Source organism: Temnothorax longispinosus, chromosome 9, assembly GCF_030848805.1.
Source record: "Temnothorax longispinosus isolate EJ_2023e chromosome 9, Tlon_JGU_v1, whole genome shotgun sequence".
NCBI lineage: Eukaryota > Metazoa > Arthropoda > Insecta > Hymenoptera > Formicidae > Temnothorax > Temnothorax longispinosus.
The window spans coordinates 19,937,629-19,960,543 of NC_092366.1; the positions used below are offsets into that span (position 1 = coordinate 19,937,629).

Here is a 22,915-nt window from a genome sequence, read left to right on the forward strand (position 1 = left end):
AGAGGAGTCACCTCGGTACCGTCGACATGGCCGTCGTCGAGGAGTTCGATTACCTGTGCCGTCTATGCGCGACCAAGACTGGCATCCTGATGGGCCTGCCGATATTCGAGGCCGGCGATCAGATGCGCAACATCGACAAGAAGATCGCGGCCTGCCTGCCGGTTCAGGTAAAGGGCGACGAGTGTGGAGCGCGGAGCGTCTCAGCGAGCACTGACAGCGACGGAGGAGTAATCTTCTCATCCTGGGTCTTTAAATTAGTTTAAATGCCCTCGGTCGAGAGACGGACACGCGCCTCTCTGTCTGGTTAAGCGAGTTCGAGTCTTTCCGGATCTCACGGGAGGCACAAGCTTTTTTGTCGCTTGGACTCGGCTGATGTGGCATTAAATAATTTTAATTGTTTCATAAATTTAAATTTATTATACCGACAAAAGAGGAATTGATTAGAATCGATGAATAGTTGGATATCTTTAGAAGTATACATATGAAATTCTGCTAGCTTATATTTTTATTATACTGTTTTATTGCATTTGATATTTTTATTCCGAATGGGAGCAAAATAGATGCTAATCCGCGCTGCAAAAGAGTAAATGGCCTAGTTTACACCGTGCGTTTAAACAGTTGCGACCTTGCTTGGGTCAGGTCTCTTTTTCGCGTGCCCTGGTAAACTAGGCCAATGATGCTTTTTGGAGCGAGATATTGTACTGTAGCTTTGTAAATTTCAGGTGTCGTTGACGGACCAACTGCCCAAAGTGGTCTGCGAGGATTGCGCGTTCAAGCTGGATCAGTTGTTTGATTTCCGCGAGAAATGTCTGCACACAGAGGGGATGTTTATGGAGATGTTGAAGGAGATCGGGAAGGAGGAGGTCATGCACATATCGGAGCACGATTTGGCGAGCGTGAATAACATGGGCACAATTCCGAGAAACTTGAATAGCATACAGATCAATAACGAAAATGTACAAAGCCACTCGGCCGTGGCTCACGAGGCTACGGAATCCACCATGCACACCATGCAGGTAATGGACGAGATGGATCTGGCCGGTGGCGAACAAGTGGTTACTCAGGAAGAGATGGGTCAGCAAGATGCGGATATACAAGACATTGACTGTCTAGATGGTGACACGGTGAGAATGGTCGATGAACATATACGAGAGGTAATTAAACCAATCTATGTTTACTTTGTTTCGTAAATCGAACAGATTGCTTACGATTCCGATCATTAGTTTGTATATAATGTGTGTGATACGATTATATAAACCCAACACAAGAGAAACAGTTTATTTATAGATATGTAATTTATCCAATTAAAAATAATTTAAAATTTAATTTGAATTTTAATGTGTGATCTGTGGATTGTTTTGTAGGTTTCAAACCATCAGATCGCAATACACTTGGACAGCGATATAACTGTAGTGAGTAACCTGGGTGGCCACTTGAGTCAATTAGGGATAAATTACGTTACTTCTATCAATCCTGAAGATCAGAGTCAAGAGCAGATAGTGCATTACTGTGAAAATGTGAAATACGAGACGGATTCAATGAAACAGGACTACCACAGATTGCAAGACAGATTAACCACCGAAGAGACACAGCACGTACTAAAAAATAATGTAAGTATTGCTTTAAGTAATGCTTTAAATAACAGCCATAAAAATAAAAGATTGTTTAATGATCTTATTTTACTTATGCTTATTCCGGTTTGTAATTCAGGTAGCAGTAGATAATTTTGTATCCACCCAAGCCGAAACAGAAACTGAAATAGAGGAGTCTTGCATGAACGAAAATGGAACTCGCGAGCACGTGGACTCCGTGAATGATTTACCATCTACGAGTCAGATAAACGGCGTGTGTGAAATAATGATTAAATACACGAAGAGAACGAAGCACGCGTTATTGGAGTCTACGCTCAGCAACCCTACCGTGGACGAAACCGGCTCGCACTGGTACGTGTGTCCATTCTGCAACGAAGCAGCTTTGGAGACGACCAATTTAGCCGCACATTTCGAGCAGCACTTCTGCTGCTGTCCCTGCGGTTTATATTTTACTAGCGTCGAGGTATTAAATCTGCACAAGGAGCAATGTAATGTATATAAAACTGAAGTAGTCGATAAGGAGAAGGACGCACAGTTAAACGTAGTACCGTCGCAAGAGAGCAATGACAATCAAGAGGGCCAGAAGAAACAGTCGACGGTGAGACGGAAGTGGACCGCGAAGGTGTGTACGGAATGCGGCAAGCAATACAAGTCGAATTACAAGCTGCAGGAGCACATGCGCAAGCACACGGGCGAGAAGCCGTTTCAGTGTACGACGTGCGACAAGGCGTTCCGCAGCAAGATCGGTCTCGCGCAGCACACGGCCACGCACACGGGCCAGTTCGACTACAACTGCTCCACGTGCGGCAAGGGATTCCAATGCAAGAGCTATCTCATCGTACACCAAAGGGTGCACTCGGACCTGAAGCCGTACTCGTGCACGAAGTGCAGTCAGAACTTCAAGACGAAGCAATCGCTGCTGGACCACGAGAACCGTCACCTCGGCGTGAAGCCGTACATGTGCGAGATCTGCGGCCGCGGTTTCATCACCAAGGGTCTCTGCAAGAGCCATCAGAAGATACACTCCGGCACTGACAATCGCCAATACCCGTGCGAGGTGTGCAAGAAGATGTTCGTCAGCAAGAGTTACCTGAACACGCACCAGCGCATTCACACGGGCGAGAAGCCGTATCTGTGCGAGGTGTGCGGCAAGGGATTCCTTACGCGCGTCGACCTCAGGATCCACTCGACCATGCACACCGGCGAGAAGAGCTTCAAATGCGAAGTCTGCGGGAAGGTGTTCGCTCGACGCGCGGCGCTACGCTGCCATCGGCGGTCGCACACGGGCGAGCGTCCTTACAAATGCGACGTCTGCGGCAGATCGTTCACGCAGTTCAGCCCGATGGCGATCCACAAACGTTTGCACACCGGCGAGCGGCCGTACGACTGCGACGACTGCGGCAAGGCTTTCGTGTCTAGGTCAACTATGATGTCTCACAGGAAGAAGCATCACGTTACGACCGTTGCGCAAAAGGACGAGTCTGTGCCGCAGAACGAAGACGCGGAGGTCAAGCTCATCCTTTCGTCCGATATCCTAGTTCGAGATACACACGAAGGGCTCCAAATCAGCGCGGATTGAAGCCACGGATGAAAATGACATATACGAATTCTGCGAGTCGCGTTCAAGCCTAGCGCGCGCAGTTTGGGTGCTAAGAAAATTTCATTCGCATTTGATAGATAACGAACTGCTTTCATCACCATAGTGTATTCTATCAGTGTACATTTTCAAAAACTTTATATAAAGATATTTTTACAAGCAGCGTAGTGCTGGTGGTATATGAAGATTGAAAGTTATATTGAATTATTGAGATGCAACATGTTTTATACATTCTATAACAATGTCGTCCTTTAATTTTCTTTTCGTGACATTGTACTGTATTTCCAGATCATGTAAATACAAATCTTTTATATCAATGTCTATTTTGTTTTCTAAAACATTAAAAATCTAACAATTATTTGTTAATAGATAAAATGATTGCAAGACTCTAAGAAGATGAACAAATAAACTCGCGTTATTTTAATTTTTAAAAGATTGTAGCAGTTTAGCTTATATTCAAAAATATATTTTACTTTTTTCGAAAGATGGATTTAAAAAGTAATAACTTGTCATTACTTTGTAATAACAACAAAAAGATAATAACTTGTTTTAATATATCAATTTTATGCAGTTCAAAACACAAATAGATTTAATATATAAAATAAATTCTAAAGGTTATATATAAAAATTGCGTTTTATAGGGTAGAAAAATCCAGCAGCATTCATTATCGAACGTGGACGTCAGGTAGTTGATAATACGAAATATTATCATTCTGATTTTATATATCGGATATCTCTGTTTGATTCGAACAATAAGCTTTAAAAAAACATGGAGAGTATAAAAAATATATTAATGAGTATTTAAGATTGTATTAATGTATAAAATGTACGATTTTTCTTACTGCGTTTGCAAGTATATATACACACATTTGCGCATTAGAATTCTCTTATATTATTACATCTTTTATATATTCCTAAACCTTTACCTATCATAAAAAGAAACGTTAACGTTGTTATAAGAAAAGTAAAATATTTTCTTATAGATGTAGTAGAGTAAATATTATAATATTTACTACTATATCTATATTTATTATTTAATAGTAAAATAGTATTTAATGAATCGAAGGCTGATATGCTCGACGAAACGCTATGCAATGATGACAATGCTTTTTTTAATGATAATATATAAGCACTTTCCAAATCGTCACAAGATAATTCAAGAGAATAGATAATAATTTTCATGAACAATTGTATATTTTTATACAGCTACCAGGAAAAACCTCTCAGTAAATATAAATATAATATAAATCAGCTTTCTGCACAAAGTAGAAATTGTGATATACGATAAAATAACTGAATATATTATATTTGTAAGATTGTGATGAATGTAATATTATTATTAACAAAATCTTGGAAGAAATATAAAAAGCTTTACACCGACATGTGTCTTTTAGTTGGCCGTACATACGTCCCTGAAACTGGTTGAATTGAATTTTTCTCAGAGCTAAGATCATCTTCGAAGAGAAGAAATTCATTAATAGCACCGTAAGGTCGAGTGGAATTGAATATAAGTGATTTTATTGAAAATTCGCTTTATTTTGACAATACGAAATGATATTGCAGAAGGCTGCTCAGCACGTACCTCGGTACGTCGACTCTACCAGCAGCAATAACATTGCCGTTGACAATGGGCATGTAGAAAGTATCGGCGTATCGAAAGACGAATATAAAAATTTATGTATGTTCAGTTTCTTTTTTTTTTAATATTCTTTTTATTACCTTGAATACCAGTTTGAACGCAGCTGTTATATATGCACAATGAGTTGTACGTGATAACAACCTTTACAATAACTGCTGCTGGCTTTGCCTATACCGTCTCTACAATTGACAACGAATATTTATTCTATAATTTGACATTAACTACCTACGCAAGGCATCGATGACATAATTTATTTCAATAATTCTGTCGCCTATCGCTAATATCTACACGCGGGGCCCCTAAGCTACGAATGACAACAAACTATTTAACAGGATTCATTAATTGATCACCGCAAATTATACGATACACATTTATGTGACACATTTTGTGGCCTCGTAAATATAAAATACATATAAAATTGTAAACGGCTTTTTAAGTAGAAAAACGGAAACTTATGCGACGTTTCAATAAGGTACAAAATACATCTCGTCGTTGTTTAATAACTCCCTTAGAATTTCGAGTTCGGGCGCTAAGTACTTCACTACTTTAATACCCAGCTTCCTTTCTGTTACGTATCGCTCAATATATTATAAGCGTGCAGGGGCCCTCAGTAAATCGGTGGTCGATCATGTGAATAAATTCTCTAATTTCCTAGTAGTGTTAAATACGTATATTACAAAGCACCATGATCTAAAATTATAAATATACAGGGTGTGTTTTATATGTTATCTAATGATATAATGGAAGGGAATTGAATTTCCATTCTTAAATATTTTCTTTTAGAAAAACTATAAGTAAAAAATCAATAAAATACAGTTAAAATCTTGTCTTATTGATATAAGACTTCTATAAATACAACATAATGATATATACATTAATATATGCTTAACACCCTATATATTTTAACTACTTATGATTATGTAATACTAAATAGACTTATATCTTAGATTAGTTACATATATTTTATATAACAAAAAAAGATGTTAACGGAGATATTCGACAAAACCAATATGTTTTCATTTGTCTCGAATGTTACACATTGTGATGAATGGGTGCATGGTTTTTGAGAAAAATCTCTATATATATATACACAACATATACGTTTTTTGGTGGTATTTCCCAGTGATTATATTGATCCCAAAGCTGCTTCTTAAATATTAAGCTTATATATAAACCTAGCATAATCACAGCGATTTATCCGAAATGTAATATTTACCACAGGAACATGAAAAATAATATTGAAAATATTCAAAACATTTTTGCGGGGGAAAAGTCGATTGTTAAATTGCTCGAAGTAATACCATGCAGACAATGCGGATGTGAGAAATTTATTGGACGAGTTGACTGACATCAAGAAAAGAAAAACGAATGTTTCTAGTGTGATGAATAATACAGTTCAATTTTCATTTGCTTTGAGATCAGGAATGAATTGAATATCTCTTCGCAATAGCATAAAATTACGCCTTTTCACGCCTTCAATTTCCACGCGATGAATTGCTAATCAATTACCAGACACTCTTATCCTTCACATTGCAAGCTTCTAAATCAATACAAAATTTTTCAACAACATACATTATCATAAAATAATTTAAACAATGAAACACATTAAATTATCTCTTTTGTACAGTTACGGGCAGCTTTTAAATAAAATTCTGAATAAAACTTTGCGCTGTCATATTCGCTACATGTAATTAAATTAACACAGATACTAAACGGTTAATTATATAAGTTATTGTTATTATTTAGTTGTAAATAGCGTGAAATAAGGATAAATGTTAAAATTTCTGTGCTAAACGAAAGCAGCATGATATAATGATGTACAGACGTTCATTATTTAACTTCAATGTATATCATGCTGTTTTGATTAACAGTGCTTGAACACGAACCGTCCTGACTGTGAAAGCTAGAAAATTGTATTGCAAGACAGTGAATATATAAGTCATATTTATGCTCTGTTATTAGATAGTAACGATACAAAGAAGAAACACAAATCAGTGCTAACAATAAGTCTTATTTCTGAGCTGTTGTTATTTCTAACTCATCTAATTTTTGCCACGTATCAAATACTTTTCGCGTTTCCATAAATTTGTATTATCTCTCATGTCACATTAATGTTATAATCTCCGATACTAAAAACTTAAAATTATAGCGCCAATGTTAAACTAACATAATTGTTTTACAGCAATGTAGTCCTTCAGTCTTTCTCTCATTTCAACTAACTGTCATGGATCGATTCTTTATGCTCGTTATAATATACATAAATTTATGTTTTTGATGATTGGATCGCTCATACATTGGACTAATGAAAATCACTCTCGTCCTCATTCTCATATATAAGCATAATTTTAACGTATATATGTGCGGTGTAAATCGTATCGTAGAATAAGAGGAAAAAGACGGTTGGTCCTCCTGATATCAAATGTAGCAGCACATGCATTGTATATATGTGTGTACGTGCGTGCGAGCGTGTGTGTGTGTGTGTGTATGTAAATTTTTATTTATGCCCAAATTTGGTATTCACAATTTTCCAACGAGAAAGTAATGTTTCTTGTAGTCTTCAGTGAAATTCTTCATTTCCGTTTCATTGCATGCGCGATTTAATTTATACACTAGCTATTTTATGCAATGCAACAACAATTAAAAAAAGCTTGCATTTCCTAGAGAACTTATACCTTTATCGAATATTACAAATAACAAGTAAATATACAATACGTACTACTTCATATTTTATACAATGCCGGACAGCAGCTATCTATAGTGATATAAGAGCTCTGTCTTAATTTACATTATTGTTTAGCATTTGGACGATTTGGATGTTACAAATTCTTAACTTATCGACACATACATCCAAGAAGATTTAAAAACAAATCGATTGTACATCGACAAATTGTAACTGGACCGATCGTGGAGGTTGAAGACAGTATCCTGGTGTGCATCACTTAACATTTTCTCACTTGATACTTTTTTTTTATACTACTTTTACATTCAAGTGAAGAAATAAACGTAGAGATATACTGCTAATTGAAATTAAACCTTCATAATATGTGCCACATATAGCCGAGCAGTGTGTCACTGTGTAGTGTTTCAACAATTCTTCGTACCTTAATATAGAAGTTTCTTTAATGTCATTTGTTCAGCACTAATAGACCGCTAATGTAACGATCATGAAAGATAAAATTGAACCAAAATGAAGAGATATAAATTAATGAAATTAATAAAAGTTTGTATAAATTAATTTGAAAATCACGTACTTTTCTACAGCAAGGTAGCTTCGTCAATTTAAATAATGGTATCAAAAATACATATATCTTATATAATAATAAATTTAAACAACCCAAGATAAACATACAAGATAAACTTATTTACGCGTATACATACTATTATTGCTCCAATGTGCTACAACACTGATAAACGGATGCAAGATTTCAATGTGTGTCCAATCTAGCCCAGCATCACAGGGTTTGATTAAATTTAAGTATTCCACCCTAAAATAAATACTGTTTACATAAAATATTTTTTTTCTTACTTTCTATCCTCCCCCCTGCCCTTTCTCTTTCTTTGAGACAAGTTATTTAGGAACTTTCATATTTCGTTCACTTTGTTTTGAAATATAGTATCGCACTAAAGTTGCCTTTACGTGTTAACGACAATTAAGCATCGAGTGAAAATTTCATTCACTTACAATGCTACTTCATGGCGAGCGTCTGCTTGAGGTGGCGCATGAGATGACTGCCAACGTCATGTACCTCAGGCCATTGCTTTAGCACGAACACTATGCCCAGTACAACGAATGTAGTTGTTAATATACGCACCCTACACATGAAACAATGAGGCTTAGTACAGCTGTAACAAACATGTAAAAACAAAACAGAATAATGAATGTGCAAAATAAATTCGGATGACTGATTGCAGATTGCAGTATGAAGATGATAAAAATAAGCAAGAGAGAAATAACATGATTTACTGATAAAAAAAAAACCAATATCCATTATTATATTTCAATTTTCTACTTATATCACGGAAATATTATCTGCAGATATCTAATAAAGATAAATGTAAACAATGCAGATAATAGAGAATATGAGCATAAAATTCTATTAATAGTTTATTGTCGCTACAACAGAAAGTAAAATAAAAAAGTGACATAAAAGAGTAAAAGATAAAAACCATCTCGACAATCATCTTACCTGGTTCTGAGGAAAGGCATCATAATACCAGCACCCGTTGCAACGAGGAGCAAAACAACTTGCAATACTGTCAATACTACGTTTATCAATTTTACAACCAACGCTCTCGCATTGCTATTATCCAAACCCTCCAATGTCACATATTGCTGGTGCTGTTGTTGCTGATGTTCCATTTTCCAGATTTTAGTTTGACAACTCTCTAACATCTCATGTATATCTCGTAGTCTGTCCTCGCTTTGATATTGCACCTTCTCCTCCATATCTGTAATAGCCTGCTTCAAGTTTTCTACTTCATTTTGATGTAATTCTGTCAGGTCATTAATTTGCTCTTCCAAACGTTCACATCTGAAACGTTCTTCTTGGAGGGAATGAGAAAGATATGTCACTTCCTGCTGTAACGTCTAAACAAAATAAAAATAAAAAATATTAGTCAAACATTTGTGAAATTAGCAACATACAGGTGATATCCTTGTAAAATATATTTTGATTACCGGATATATTTAGTTAAATACAAACCTTTACAGCATCTACTTTTTCTCTCATTCGGTCAAGATTCTCCCGGTGTTCCTGTAGTTCTGCAAAAATAGATTTGAGACTCAAGGCATTATTACTGTGACACGTATGCGGCTGTCCTCTACTACCAGGGCCGCTTTCACTAGTTACGCTAGAACACTCCGATCCTTCCTCAGACGGAAACTTCATAGCCGCTGCGCTTTGGGTAGATCCCAGACTGCATCCACCCGGAAGCGTGGCCGATCCGTGGTGAGTTTTATCATCTTCAACGCTAGCGTTATCACCATTACCTGCATGCGGTGTATCGTTTACATAAAAAGTCGAGCCATCTGTAGAGACACAGAGGTGGCAAGTTAGAATGTTATCCAATACCAAAGCTTGGCCTTTTGAAGTAATAGTATTTGTCGAGTTATTATGTTATTCAGTTTTCCTTAGACAATGGTTAATTTCTCGCTGCCTTTTTATTTTCGAAAAACAGTCGTTTCACAATATGCTTTTTTTTTTAAATCACGATAATGGCAAAACAGTTGATTATTTTGTTATATTATCATATACTTTAGCATCGTTACAAGAGAGTATTGGATAACTGACAGTAAATAAAGAAAAGCAAATGTGTAATCATAGAAGCCACTGTAAACCATATAATACTTTGCTACATAATAATATAATGTTAAATAAATATGTGCAACATAACGTATGGCAAAATTATATCAAGTGATTGTACTGCATTAAAACAGAAAGAGAAATTTAATAAGCAAAGTTGTAAGCAAAGAATACATGATACAGCAAAGTAATCTTTCATACGTTACAGACAACAATGTTATTGTTTTATCGTTTCTTTATAAAGAAGATAAGAAGCTTGAAGCAGTAAAAATAGAGATACTGTGCATGAAGCATTATAATAAAGTGTAATGGAACTCTCGCTCTTTGGACAACACATTACTTACTACTCTCAACTGCCATGATAGCAAAAATGTTAAAAGATATTTATTTTCTTATCTAAACATATTTTATATTTAAATAAATGGAAATGACAAGAATAGATTGTATGAATCGAAATGTAAGACTTATATACTTTATTTTCTGTAGTTAAATGGAATTAAATTACATTTATTAATCTGAACCAATTTAAATTGTTTTTAACCAGGTGTTGTAATATGTTATACTTCACAGCTTGAATCATATAAAACTCGATAGAAATTTATTGAACACTGTTACTTACGTGATAAAGTATTTATATTATCAGCACTTCCAAATTTGTTTTTAATAAGATGAGCAAACTCTCTTGGTTTAGACATTACAGTTCTGCAATAGAATATTAGATATATAATAGATTAAAAATATAAATAAGCGTACAATATTTTACTTGACTATACTTTTAATTGCAATTTCTCGTAAATTATTAAAAGAATGCTTTACGTTAATCTTAAATTGAAGTGGTATTAATGAATGGCAGTGCGGTTCTAAAAAGAAGTGATGAATCAACCACATAAGAATAGAGTTTCAGCATGTTTGGGCATGGGATCTATTTTCGTATCAACACTCACCCTGAAAAACCAGTGATTCCATCCCTGATGTTTCCTCCCACATTTCTGAAATGCAAGCCCAAATTAGTCAGAGATTTGCTTTTAACGTTTATCAAATAATACATAATAATTTATTATGTATTATTCGGTGATAAATTTCAACATTTTTTTTCTTTAGAAATAATTAAAATCAAAATAATCATTTACATGAAACTCACTTAAGTCCTTGCCCCATATCGCGTAACATTTCTCTCGGTTGCCTATGACTCGTCGGTGCACCATTCATCTCGTAATTCCTTAATTTTTTCGTATAGCTATCTAACTTTTTTTGTAGTTGCGAAATACTGTGCGCCGATTTTTGATTTTTCTTCTCGAATACCGTTTTAATCCTAGTTAACTGCTGCTTGTCCGCATTAGCAGCCAATTTCAAATATTCGTTGACGTTTTCTAAATAACAAATGTATAACATTACATAAAGTAAATAACACGTATTGATAAGATATACTTTCGTCTTTGCGTGTCCATCTAAATTAAATTAAGAAAAGTTTACGTACCATCCCGCGTGGTTTGTTCTATTCTTATTTGTTCTCGCGTTTTAGCAATTTTGCTTTGAATATGTTCAATAGCTTGACGAACTCGTGTTGCACTAGAGTCAACATCATCGGTTATCAATTCAGAAGAACCATTCGATAGGAACGATTGGGTTGCGTGATATTGTTCCTGCAACAATACATTGATATTATCTTTCACTTGAACGTGCATAAAAAATCATATGAACTCTATAACGATAAATATAAAACAACATCCTTTTCAACGCAGTTTAACTATATCAAAAGCAGTTGATTTTATGATTTTTTCTGCGATCTTAAAATATCAGATAGAGTTTAAAAATTGGCGAAGCTGATATAATCTTGTTTAAAACATGCGCATAATTGTACTATTTCCTACTCTGTAATTTGATTGCATATTAATCATTGACCTTGCAATCTACTATGTTAGTTAACGCATATACAATAGCAATATTATGTAACTCTCTTTATGTAAGAACACAAAGACAACTGTAGATTGCATACACGCATTAGGTCCACAAAGCAACAATTTTCCTGCTCGTGTTTAATGCAAACGCTTATTATCTTATACCTCATTAGAATCGAGGTATTTGAAATGAAAAGTACGTACTCCTTCGTCATCAGTCGGTGGATGAACATTTGGCACAAACTCGTCTGGTTCGGCAGTGTTTGAAGTATTACTTGGTTCATCCATGGTATCCCCCGTGCGAATTAAATTTCCTGGTGATCTTTGTCTATTGCTGCCTTTCATATTGAGGCTACTTCCAGTACCGCCCCCACCGCTACTTCCACTGCCTGTGCTACCCTCTCCTTGAGAACTGAAACAGATATTTAGCAAATGTTATTATTATAGTTTCTTTAATTTGTAGATTTTAGATCTGATAATATTATAATAAATATAATAAAGGTGAATTATAAATATACATATAAAAATATACAGATTTTTGTGACTCTTTGTTTGAAGAAACCGAACATGCAATAAATAATAAGTTGTATATATATATCTATTGTACTAATAGAACCTTACATTGGGGCATTACGCAATCTTGGAGTGTGATCCAAGTTTGCTGTCGATTGTTGCTGATGCACTTGAGACGTCGAAGTCGTTCTACTAGGAGATCCACTGCGCGAACTGTTTTTACTAGAGGTGCTGACCATCAAGCTTGCCATACCTTTGTTCTGAGATGGTTGACATCTATCTACTTCGTTTTAGTAAGTTCACGTTGAACCTGGACACACGTTAAATCACAGGTATTATAAGAAATACTGTTAAGTACGAAAGGATAGTTCAATTTTACAAGACAACTATGTCCCGGTTATTAATCTACTTATACTGGAATTGATAAATCGATATTTTATAATCTTAAGCTGCAAAAAGCGAAAGATAAGATTCTAATAATTAATATCAAATATCAATGAATTGAAACTTCAGCTCGCACCGGAGAGATTACTCACGCCTCTTGATATTATTAGATAAAGCTCAATATCAACCACACATATGATAAGCTTTATCTTATTACAGTTTTTTTATGATTCATAGGTTTTTCTCAGAGTAAACCATTAATGGCAAAACAAGCGATTTTAATTGCACAAGCTTATATATATAGATATATATAAATATATATATATATATATTTCAGTGTGTGTATTTATTTATAATTTTATTCCATTATCGACATTTATGCATCATAAATATTATGCATTAATATTGTGTACAGTATTTTTATTCCTTTTATCGTACAATAAAAAAAAAACAAAGCGTAATAAATTACGGAACAAACACTTCACCACGGTTGGACCCCAATGGGTCTATCTTGGGCAGTAATTTTCTCTAAGAGGCTACATTATCTAATTTATACTTTAAATATACATTGAGCACACAGAGACTGCATCTAAATTTAGAATGTAGGATACTTCACATAAAGAGAAACGTTTCATTCACGTTTTAGTCGGCGAAAAATTATTTCGATCACGCTACATAAATAAATTTGTGCAAAAGTATTATTGCATCTCTGTTCATATTAAATTCAAAAGATTACGTATAAAGTTTTTAAAAACTAAATTATATTAAAAAAGGTAAAACGACTTATACTGAAATATATATACAATATACCATTATATTGCATATTTATATTGTAAATTTTTATATCACAACATATTAAAAGTACGTGCCAAAAGCTTCATCTATCCAACGTTTGCAATAATGGAAAATAAAGTGGACAAGCATTCTTTTCTCAATTCTACGTCGTATCACTTCCTTTAATTTGATCATATTAACTGATGAATCATTGCTATTATCATATTGTCGATTTGAAACTAAGAAGCGCTACATTACTTTGAATAATAGTTCAAATGATAGAAGTTGCTCTACAATTTTTTATAATATCACCTAGATCGTATTCCATTAACATTAAAATTATTTAAAACATAAAATTACTAAAGTAGGAATATACACTGAACGTGAAAAGGGTCAAGCTAAAGCTGAATATGTTTAAGAAACGCGAAAAGCATCTGATTCGGGAACGAAAGTCAGGAATAAGCGACCGGAATTTAAAACACTTGCTAATCCTGCCAATTCGTGAATGACGAAGGCCTCGCTTCGGCCCGCGCTCGACGCAACGTAAAACGGAATTGAACTTGCCGATCACGTGGCTGGCGAAAGTCTCGGCGATGATCTTTAGACGGCATCTGGGTGGCTGGGCACCGATATCACAAAACGCACCGCGCACACACACACACACACGCAGACGACGCAGAGCGCGGAGGTAACACGCAGTTAGTCACGGACGGCGCCGCGTTTCTCCAGGGGGCAGGGAGGGACAAGGGGGAACAGCTCCGCTCCAGAAGAAAACGGGTAGTCCAGCCAGCCTCCGGACTTCGCTCCTGCCGCGTTCAGGGACAGAGCGCGAGCTCGGCGCGCTCGTTGCGCGATCACGGCGCTGTTATGCGAGCGCAAAACAGCGTGTGCGGCGACGGGCAGTATCGATGAAAAAACACACGCAGGACCGTATTAATAGCGTGCGCTCGCTGGGTCGGTCGGTCCGTAGCGGCGACGTCGAACCTCGCTGGGACTTCCTCCCTCACGTTAGACGCACCGTTTTCCCTGCAAACAGGAGAGTTGACTCAACGTTAAGCAGATCCCTCGCCTTCCTTCGTCAGTACAAAAGGAAAAATTAGATCGCGGTAGGCACTGTTGTACGAGAACGGTTCCACGGTTAGTCTATACTTATGGAGGAAAAAACGGCACCGGTCAAAATAATTCATCGATGCCGCGAGACGGAGAGACGGGCGAACGGTCCAAATCGTGATTCTCGTTCGCCTGAACGTGGAGAGTGTGTGTGAGGAAAGAAACGGGCGGTCGCGCGTCGACAGAGTGGCACAAGCGCTAATTAGTCCCGATTAACTGTTCCTCGGTGGATCCGCGCGACGCGCGCGGGGGCTATTCGTGTCATATAACTCTGGCCACGGCGGAATTAAATCTTGGCAGCCAGGGCGCGCGGCGTTGGACCGCGACCGGCTCCGGAAATACGCTCGGAAATGCGACGTCCAAACGTCAGGAGCCAGGAGGGCACACACACACACACAGATGACGACTCCCGCGCGAGTCCCGCGGGGAGAGTAAACACGCACGTTCCGTCGGCCGTCGGGAGCCGCAGCTGGCGCGCGTCGATCCTCCGGATCCGCTCCTCTCACCTGGTCAGCCTGGCCTCACACCGACTCTCCCTCGTTCCTCGCGGAACGCGAACGTAAACCAGCGTAAACGCCGTAAACAGAAAGTCGCGGACGGGCGCATTCGGCGTGAAGTGCGCCGCGGACGCGCGATCGTCCGTCGTCGCCCGACGTCAAGGCGCACGGCGCGGCGTCGCCGTTCGAAACGAGTGTGCTGCGCGCGCCCGTCCGCCGTTCCTGGAGAACAGGACCACCGCCTTGTCGTCCGCGGACGACGCCGGACGTTCCTCGTCGGCCGGGGGGAAGGAAGTGACACGCGCGTCGAAGCGTCAAATCTCGTACTACCTCGGGTACCGCGGGCCAGACGTTACTTTCTCGACGCAGCACGCAACTCGCTCACTCCTTTCTTGCTTTCTTTCTTTCTTTCTTTCTTTCTCTCGCTCGCTCGCTCTCACTCGCGAAATCGCGTCGTCGCTCTCACCTCGTTCACCGCGCGGCGTCGTTCCTACGCGACGTCGGACGCACGAATGCATGCGCGATCCGCGCCGCGCGTGTCGCATCGGCTGACGGCTCGCCAAGATTTCCGTCCGTCTGGCCGTCCCCGGTCCCCGCTGTTCCCGAACGCGTTCTGTCGTGTCCTCGCGTGCGCCCGCACGCGACGGGAGACGGAGAGCGCGCGTGGGTACAGTTGCACCGTGCTGCACCGCGCGCGAACTGACCAGACTGCACAGACGCTGGCCTTATCGCTGACGGACGCTATACGTGCTCGCTGCGTGACGGATCGGCGGGCGTGTCATGTCATCGCACGCCGGCCGATTCATCAGGCCGATTTCCCGCGCACCGTCACGACAATACGTATATACATATACGTATATACCTCGCGAGAGGTGTCCGAGGTTACGGCGCGACGTAACGTCGACGCGACTGTCCGCGACTCCACGCGCAGCCGAGACTAACGTCAAATGACTATAGGAACGGCACCGGACGGCCGATGCCTGGAGACACGCTTCCCCGTAGCTGAGTTTTTGTTCGGAGATGACGCAATTTGGCAGCGGCGTCCTGCGGCGACGAGAATGAAAAAAAGGAAATTTTACTTACAATTAGTATTATTTATTGAGTTATGAATGTTGGAAGAAGAATACTGCAGTATTTTATTGATTCGGCCTTTCGGCCTAGAGCCAAGAACTTGTTTACAATAATTAATACCTCTGCATACACTCACTCCTTCATTATTTCCCTCTCTCGACTTTCTGCATTCTTTATAGTTTTCAACAGATTTTGAAAATGTTTGCTGCAAATTTTGTCGGTAGAATGTCAGCAGAAATCTATAACAAACTCTGCGAACAAAATATAATGGTAAATTGATTGTGGAAACTATATAGATAAATCTGCCTTTTAAATGATGTATTTTAATGTTTGCGAAATGAGGGTCTGCTCCGTTTTTGCTGACAATCCGCCGTCAGCGGTAAAATACGAATTTAATGCCGACACCAGATGATACCGGATCTGTTGTGATATCTGAGCAGATCTACTGCCAATCTATTGTCATACTACGGGCAGATTGCTTACAGAGAACCGATGTCTTCATTACATCCTTGGAATTTGATGGCCGAAAGTTATATCAAAGATTTATGACGTCGTAACGGGTCAGGACATTTTGGAAATTTAAATGGATTGGATGCACGTTTAGGAAGGAGGATCGCCAAGAACTTGTTAGATGCCAAATATCTAGAGACGCATTGCGGTGGAATTCTCAGGATAATTAGGAAACGTGGGAGAGCCAAGAACAGTTAGAGAAGAGCCTGGGGCAGGGGACTAAACGAAGCTGGAGCTAATGAGCTGAGATATTTGGAACCTCTGATAAGCGGAAATGGAAAAAGTTTGTAGATGACCTACGCTCCAAAAGTGATGGACATTATTATTATTATGGGAGACGTAGTGAATTTCTTTTTCTCCCTCTTATAATACTTTTCTCTTTCCTCTTTCCTCCTTTTCTCCCCGACGCCTAATTACAGTCATTTCAAATGTATTCCAGGTATGACGTAGCGTAGCTACGAAGAACGGACTTTCGAGCGACGCGGCTAGTCCCGCGACTGGGAACAAAGCATCGATTGATCTCTTTAAATATCAATGTGACAACAGCGACACAGTCAAGTAATTTGAACGAAAAATAATCACGAGATACATACCGACGCGTTGGCTCTACATAGAATTCCAAGAACTGAAATTGTAGAGAAAAGGCTCACCTGGACCCTCGCAGGGATTAAATTCGCGTCCAGATATCAGCGCGATATATTCTCGGTACCTTCGAAAATAAACTGTCTAAAGCCGTCTAGAACCGACGAATTCGGACATCGTAGAAAGCGAAATTTGAATTACAGAATTGTCTTGTAAATGTAAACGAAATCGTTCGAATGCAAAATTTCGACATTTATCTTTTACCGCTACAGCTGTTTTTTTTTCCCCCCCAGACATCAGCCGATCACGTTGCGTCATATATGTATGATCATTCTGGCTTAATTCATGATAAGATTACGCGCTCCTCATTTTCACGTCGCCCACGAGAGACGAGAGCATTAATAAAGCCGTCGCGTCGCGCAGTTGTGTGCTGGAACAACGCAGAATACGATAAGACGTATGCGTCAGCACCGAGCGTCTGTGAAGTCATCGATTAGACCAAATGCACTGGAAAATCACTTCACGGATGACGATAAGAGACGTGTCCGTGCATTCCGGGACTGATAAGTCAACTCTTGCGGCAAAACTTCGTCGAAAAAAAAAAACATTTTAAATTCAACTCTTAAGAGCGTTTGCAAATTTGATTCTCATGAATACGGAAAACGGAATAATAATTAATAGCGTATTCACGAGGACTAATGTTTGGAAGATAAGATAAACTATGAATAAATTATATAAGCGAAGCGGAAACTTAATAATCTGCGATACATTTCGTGATGATTAAAAGCTTGTAATACTTATAAAAAAATGAATAAAGAAATAGTAACGATTGAGACTTTAAAATTTCGGGAATTATTTTAGAAGTTTGGCTAATAAAGGCGACGCAAATCAAAATTTCCAGTCGACGAAGATCGGCATTATATTTCCAAAAACTCCAGTCTCATTTTCTTTCCGTTAGTTTTACATTACGGAGTTCATTACGAGATTATGATTTAAAAATGAGCGGAACGTATAAAACAATGAACAACTCTGTTTTTTTTACAATTGAGTAAGTACAAACTACGACTAGAAGCGCAAAAAAGAATGAAGGCAAGATAAATGAATCGATGATTTGTTCTTTTGCGAAACTTGCCTCGCAACGTTAATGAAACACATTAAATCTCTTTTTTTTTTTTTTTTAATTAAGTTTGAGCGATTTCGCAATTTACTCGTCGAGAATATGATAAAAAAACTCGACAATAAATATAAACGCGACAATGAATGCGGGCATGCGTTCCCAAACACATCGACGCAGCGCCTAAGGATTGCTAAGGATGTTACGTGGGATCGAATCCCATTTTCGCGTCGGCCGTCGACCAATTATCAAAATATAGTCCGTATGCTACGTAGTAAACTGTTTCATTCCAAATTGTACAATACCAACTAAAATAACGGACGCTTATAAGCGAATTATAATTTAACTAACCGCACTTAACCTAACTCTTAACCTAGACCACGACAGGAACACGGCTTCCTTCCCGTCGTCTCGCGCGAGATCTCTACTGTTCATCGCTCCAGCTCCTTCAGCTTGTCCAGCAGCGCGTTCCCGAAGGAATTCCTGTACCGCGGACTGACGAAGTCCAGCAGGCTGTACGGCGTCTCGAAGCGCTCGTTACCCGTGTTCGACGTGTCGTCGTGCCGATTGCCGACGATGGCGAAGCCGGCGGCCGATAGCTCCACGCAGAACCGCAGATCCTCCAGCGTGACCAGGTTCAGATAGATGACCTGGTTCGTGCTGGTCAGCCGCTCGGAGACCCTCAGATCACGCACATGCTTCTTCACGTCGTCGATAACCGCCTGGGCCTCCAGCCGCCACTGGTCCGCGTCCAGCACCCGGTCCCCGTCGTCGGCCCGCATCGCGCCGCGAACGCGATTTCTCCTCAAATATGATTGAAATCGTCGGTCTGGTCGCGACAGTTCGCAGCCTGATGCCTGATGCTGCAAACACACGACATTCTTGACATAAAATCTCTATATTTCCCTATATGGATCCTTACACTCGTAGCCTGTAGCCTAATAGCTATATATTGTCCTCTTTCTGAAGCCGTTAAAAATATATACCTGTTAATTAGACGAAGGAATCCACGATGGCGATGAGTATTTCCGTCTGCTCGGATAGATGTACCCTATAAGATTTCTTTACGATTTAATTTATGAAACTCTTGCAAAAGAGATAAGTACTTTGGCCTATCGTATATATTTTACATTTATTAAAAATACTTATTTCGATAGTATACATGGTATACATGAACTGATTGGACGTTAATGAAAATGGATACAATCGGGATGAGTATTTGTCGCATGAGCTCGTTCGCTTCTTTGTGCAAGTGGTTTCTCTCTCTTTTTTTGTTTACACGCTCATTGTTGCGCCAGTTCGTACGTATCGTCTATGCTCAGGTCACTCAAATCTTCCCCCCAACCGTTAACGTCGTGTTCCTCCAAAGTGACGCCTGACGCCTTCACGTCGAACATGCTCTTCGGCGATTGCACTTCCTCCGGGACGTGTAAGATCTGCGTCTTTCGTATCACAGGCTCCATATCCGTGAAGAAGTCGATTTCTTCCTTCGGGGATTTTATCACCTTCGAATTCTTTATATCGAGCTCCGTAATGTCGGAAATTACAAGTTTCTTCGTGTACTTCGGCTTCTCGGCGCTCGACGATAATTCCGACAAGGGCGAGGACGAGCCCGCGTCGCAAGGACCTTGTACGTCCGACTGCACGTTGTCCTCCTCCGGGGGAGCCTCTTCTACAGAGCAACGACCAGCTGGCTCCTGCGTTTCCCAATCCGACCAGGTGCACTCCTCCTCGGGAAACGAAAATTCCTTCTCCCTCTTGTCCTCGCCACCGTCCGGCGACGGTCTCTCCGCTAGGTGCACGTTACTTTCGTCTATGTTCACGAAGACAGGTATCTCTTGAGTGAAAGCTTTCCTAATAGCATCGAGATCCTTGCCTCGAATCATTTTCTTATTCGGCCGACCGTCCGTAAATAATTTTCCTCTGTTCCCACCGATAACCGTCGCCGCGCCCAGGATCGGCACTACGTCAGCCAGCGCCCTTAACGTCGCACTGACGAGATCGTCGTTGGTGTCCTTTATTCCAACGAGTAACTCGGGAAGAATATGATTTTTCAACTCCTCCGTCTCGAACACGTGAACGAACGTATTGAAATGGGACAGCAGCAGCAGGCGAATAGAGACATCTCGAATGCAAAACATCTGCAGAAGTCTCGGTACTAAGATACTCTTAAAAGTAGGAACTGTAAATAGACTAGTCCCCAAATCGTTTTTCTCATCTGTAAAAAAATATTAGATATTTCATTAGGCCATTTGTTACGTAAAATGAAGATATTCATGTGTATCAAGTAACCGTTATGATTTTACTGAACGCAACAGATATAGCCTAACCTTTGGGTTTAAAGATAAACGGTAAAAGTTTTACTTGGGCAGTGCTATCCAACAAAACTATCCTGGAAAGAAGCACCCTGCCTAATTGTTCAGCAACAACAGCCTCGGGATACATCTGCAATTGCTGCCTTAATTTCCTAAAAAAATTATCCATATATGTAGACACAATTTCTTATGCCATTACATAACACAGAATTATTTTCTTCAAGTTATACTCACGTGAAGAACTCTTCCCTCTCAACGTCAGTTTTTAGCGGTAATTCTTCCAGAAACGCATGTATCCTTATAAACTCGTGAGTGAAAAACGAATGCTGCAGCACATTGAATAATCTACTTCTCAGACATGCGTCCGGATTCTGCAGATTCTTTTTGCAAAACTCTTTAAATTCCAACAAATTTGGAATTGCTTCATCTGAAATTGGTTTGAAATTCAAGTTTACTGTATTCCAATGTCACAAACGTATCATTTAAGCTGCGGTCCACTTGACGCTACAAATGCTTCGAAGCATTCCTCTTCTCTTTTCTTTCAATGAAGGAAGAAGAAGAAGAACGCTCCAAAGCATTTGTAGCGTCAAGTGGACCGCAGCCTTATCGTTTCATTTAACAAAGAAAATATGCGCAATATGACTTTCGATTTTTGTGTATACCTGTGTCTTGTAAATTCTTCAGAATATCTTCTGCCAGTACTCCAAACGCGTACGAATCGATCGCAGTGAGATTAGCGGTTTTAATTAAATCAGCCACGTCTTCGTTCGACGATATCGCCTTCTCGTATCGGTAACTCTTTATTCGTTGATAATACGTCGGCGTCGCGCCCGCGAGTTTGCACAGGCACTCCAATCCACCCAACTTCCAACATCCTTCCGCGGTGACGTAGATCGAACTGCTGCACACGTTGTTGTGCGACGCCAATGCGGTCTCGTGCAGGAACACCAGGGCTCGTAGGATACTGTGCAGACCGATGCATATTTGCAATACATTCTGCTTCTCAATAACTTGGATCAGCGGCCTGGCCTCTTCCGTGGCGAGAAAGAACTTGCTGCCTTTGCTCCACGAAGATATATACTTCAGGATACAAGGATGCCGGTGTAGCATAAAATTCTAAAACATATAATACCGCGTCCACTGTTTATTTCTTACAATTTTACTTCCGTAACGTACACGCATGCATTGTATAATCCATAACATGTTATTGTACACAAAAGAAGTCCACATATAAAAAAAAATCAGGAGGAGGATCTCAAAGTGGTCTCATTTCTGTGTCTGTCAAGATAAATAGGGAAATATTCGACTGCTTTTGCGGGATATATCTGAAAGTCTGGAAGCGGAGATAATAGATGTCAAACCTTCGCCGCTCGCTCCAACGGCGACGGTCGCCCGAACGTCGCTGTGAAGTGCAAGGACGGCTCGCTGATGAAGATGGACAGCTTCTGCAGACTGTCGCGCACGCTCGCATCGTAGTGCATCCAGTAGTCCGTGACCTCGACGGCCTTGTTTTCGATCTCGAGGCCGCGCAGGGCACTCCTTTCGTTCCCCATTAGTCGCTCGACATACGCCGTGTCGCGGCGGCTATTACGTCGGATGTCGGATGCGGCAGCGGAGAATCGCTCGGGAACATCGGGCACGCGAGGCCGGGGAGAGGCGCGCGTTCCATCTGCTCTACGATTCGCGCGATTCAGCGATCGACATCGACATCGCTACTTGGCCGACTCCGATCGCATTCCGATAACGCCGACATTACGTTTTACGTGTGCGCGGCCAAGGTGTCACCCTCTCGGTAGGTTAGGGCAGTTAGGGTTAGGTCGCGGATGATCACCGCCGCCCGCGATTGGTCGATCGCTCGCTCCGGTTTCTTGTCATGTGTTCCTAGCTCCGGTTCTCCGTTTCACGTCCATTTCTAACAATGCAGATTTACTTTTATTCTCGATTTTACTTTTGTTCCAATTCTAAAAATTAGAAAAATATAATAATTAAGGAGGTTATGGGGAAAACCAGAAATAT

The 22,915-nt window shown here is 39.9% G+C and overlaps 4 protein-coding genes and 1 long non-coding RNA gene across 15 annotated transcripts; 2 read left to right on the forward strand and 3 right to left on the reverse strand.

Annotated features, from left to right (window-relative positions):
- Positions 1-26: 26 nt before the first annotated feature.
- On the forward strand, positions 27-4,569 carry LOC139819507 (uncharacterized). The gene is made up of 4 exons (XM_071788892.1): positions 27-167; positions 723-1,154; positions 1,365-1,610; positions 1,711-4,569. The coding sequence occupies exons 1-4, from the start codon at positions 27-29 to the stop codon at positions 3,169-3,171; spliced, it is 2,280 nt and encodes a 759-aa protein (XP_071644993.1). The 3' UTR covers positions 3,172-4,569.
- Positions 4,570-4,704: 135 nt separating this feature from the next.
- Positions 4,705-16,011, reverse strand: Dmtn (transmembrane and coiled-coil domain 2 protein Dmtn). Of its 11 annotated transcripts, XR_011733745.1 has the most exons (13): positions 15,774-16,010; positions 14,265-14,726; positions 12,651-12,852; positions 12,234-12,441; positions 11,609-11,774; positions 11,273-11,501; positions 11,076-11,153; positions 10,751-10,833; positions 9,532-9,857; positions 9,016-9,416; positions 8,511-8,671; positions 8,207-8,313; positions 4,705-7,929 (listed from the first exon to the last, which is right to left on the reverse strand). XR_011733745.1 is itself a non-coding variant. In XM_071788905.1 (12 exons), exons 3-11 carry the CDS (start codon positions 12,791-12,793, stop codon positions 8,515-8,517), a joined length of 1,752 nt encoding a protein of 583 aa, XP_071645006.1. In that variant the 5' UTR covers positions 12,794-12,852; positions 14,265-14,726; positions 15,774-16,009; the 3' UTR covers positions 4,705-8,313; positions 8,511-8,514. The 11 variants fall into 11 exon arrangements, 10 of the variants coding, with proteins under 10 accessions (XP_071645006.1, XP_071644998.1, XP_071645004.1 ...); XM_071788905.1 differs by having other exon boundaries at positions 4,705-8,313; positions 9,532-9,818; positions 15,774-16,009; XM_071788897.1 differs by having other exon boundaries at positions 4,705-8,313; positions 15,774-16,009.
- A 125-nt stretch (positions 16,012-16,136) lies between these two features.
- On the forward strand, positions 16,137-17,726 carry LOC139819534 (uncharacterized). The gene is made up of 2 exons (XR_011733751.1): positions 16,137-17,171; positions 17,328-17,726. It is a non-coding gene; the product is annotated as an uncharacterized lncRNA (long non-coding RNA).
- Positions 17,727-18,360: 634 nt separating this feature from the next.
- On the reverse strand, positions 18,361-19,712 carry LOC139819531 (GSK3-beta interaction protein). Its single transcript, XM_071788936.1, has 2 exons — positions 19,571-19,712; positions 18,361-19,447 (listed from the first exon to the last, which is right to left on the reverse strand). The coding sequence occupies exon 2, from the start codon at positions 19,364-19,366 to the stop codon at positions 19,016-19,018; it is 351 nt and encodes a 116-aa protein (XP_071645037.1). The 5' UTR covers positions 19,367-19,447; positions 19,571-19,712; the 3' UTR covers positions 18,361-19,015.
- Positions 19,700-22,705, reverse strand: LOC139819509 (protein-associating with the carboxyl-terminal domain of ezrin). The gene is made up of 5 exons (XM_071788896.1): positions 22,261-22,705; positions 21,562-22,015; positions 21,134-21,326; positions 20,915-21,051; positions 19,700-20,802 (listed from the first exon to the last, which is right to left on the reverse strand). The coding sequence occupies exons 1-5, from the start codon at positions 22,450-22,452 to the stop codon at positions 19,868-19,870; spliced, it is 1,911 nt and encodes a 636-aa protein (XP_071644997.1). The 5' UTR covers positions 22,453-22,705; the 3' UTR covers positions 19,700-19,867.
- Positions 22,706-22,915: the final 210 nt, after the last annotated feature.

What these genes read in the sequence shown, in the direction of transcription:
- Dmtn (XM_071788901.1), bottom strand. Translation starts at nt 12,793, where the DNA reads ATGGCAAGCTTGATGGTCAGCACCTCTAGTAAAAACAGTTCGCGCAGT. An exon ending in GGAATCACTGGTTTTTCAGG is followed by an intron (nt 10,834 to 11,075) that starts GTGAGTGTTGAT and finishes ATTCTATTGCAG; the next exon opens with AACTGTAATGTCTAAACCAA. An exon ending in AAAAAGTAGATGCTGTAAAG is followed by an intron (nt 9,417 to 9,531) that starts GTTTGTATTTAA and finishes TATTTTGTTTAG; the next exon opens with ACGTTACAGCAGGAAGTGAC.
- LOC139819507 (XM_071788892.1), top strand. Translation starts at nt 27, where the DNA reads ATGGCCGTCGTCGAGGAGTTCGATTACCTGTGCCGTCTATGCGCGACC. An exon ending in CGGCCTGCCTGCCGGTTCAG is followed by an intron (nt 168 to 722) that starts GTAAAGGGCGAC and finishes TGTAAATTTCAG; the next exon opens with GTGTCGTTGACGGACCAACT. An exon ending in TCGATGAACATATACGAGAG is followed by an intron (nt 1,155 to 1,364) that starts GTAATTAAACCA and finishes ATTGTTTTGTAG; the next exon opens with GTTTCAAACCATCAGATCGC.
- LOC139819509 (XM_071788896.1), bottom strand. Translation starts at nt 22,452, where the DNA reads ATGGGGAACGAAAGGAGTGCCCTGCGCGGCCTCGAGATCGAAAACAAG. An exon ending in GAAGAATTTACAAGACACAG is followed by an intron (nt 21,327 to 21,561) that starts GTATACACAAAA and finishes AACCAATTTCAG; the next exon opens with ATGAAGCAATTCCAAATTTG. An exon ending in GTTTATCTTTAAACCCAAAG is followed by an intron (nt 20,803 to 20,914) that starts GTTAGGCTATAT and finishes ATTTTTTTACAG; the next exon opens with ATGAGAAAAACGATTTGGGG.
- LOC139819531 (XM_071788936.1), bottom strand. Translation starts at nt 19,366, where the DNA reads ATGCGGGCCGACGACGGGGACCGGGTGCTGGACGCGGACCAGTGGCGG.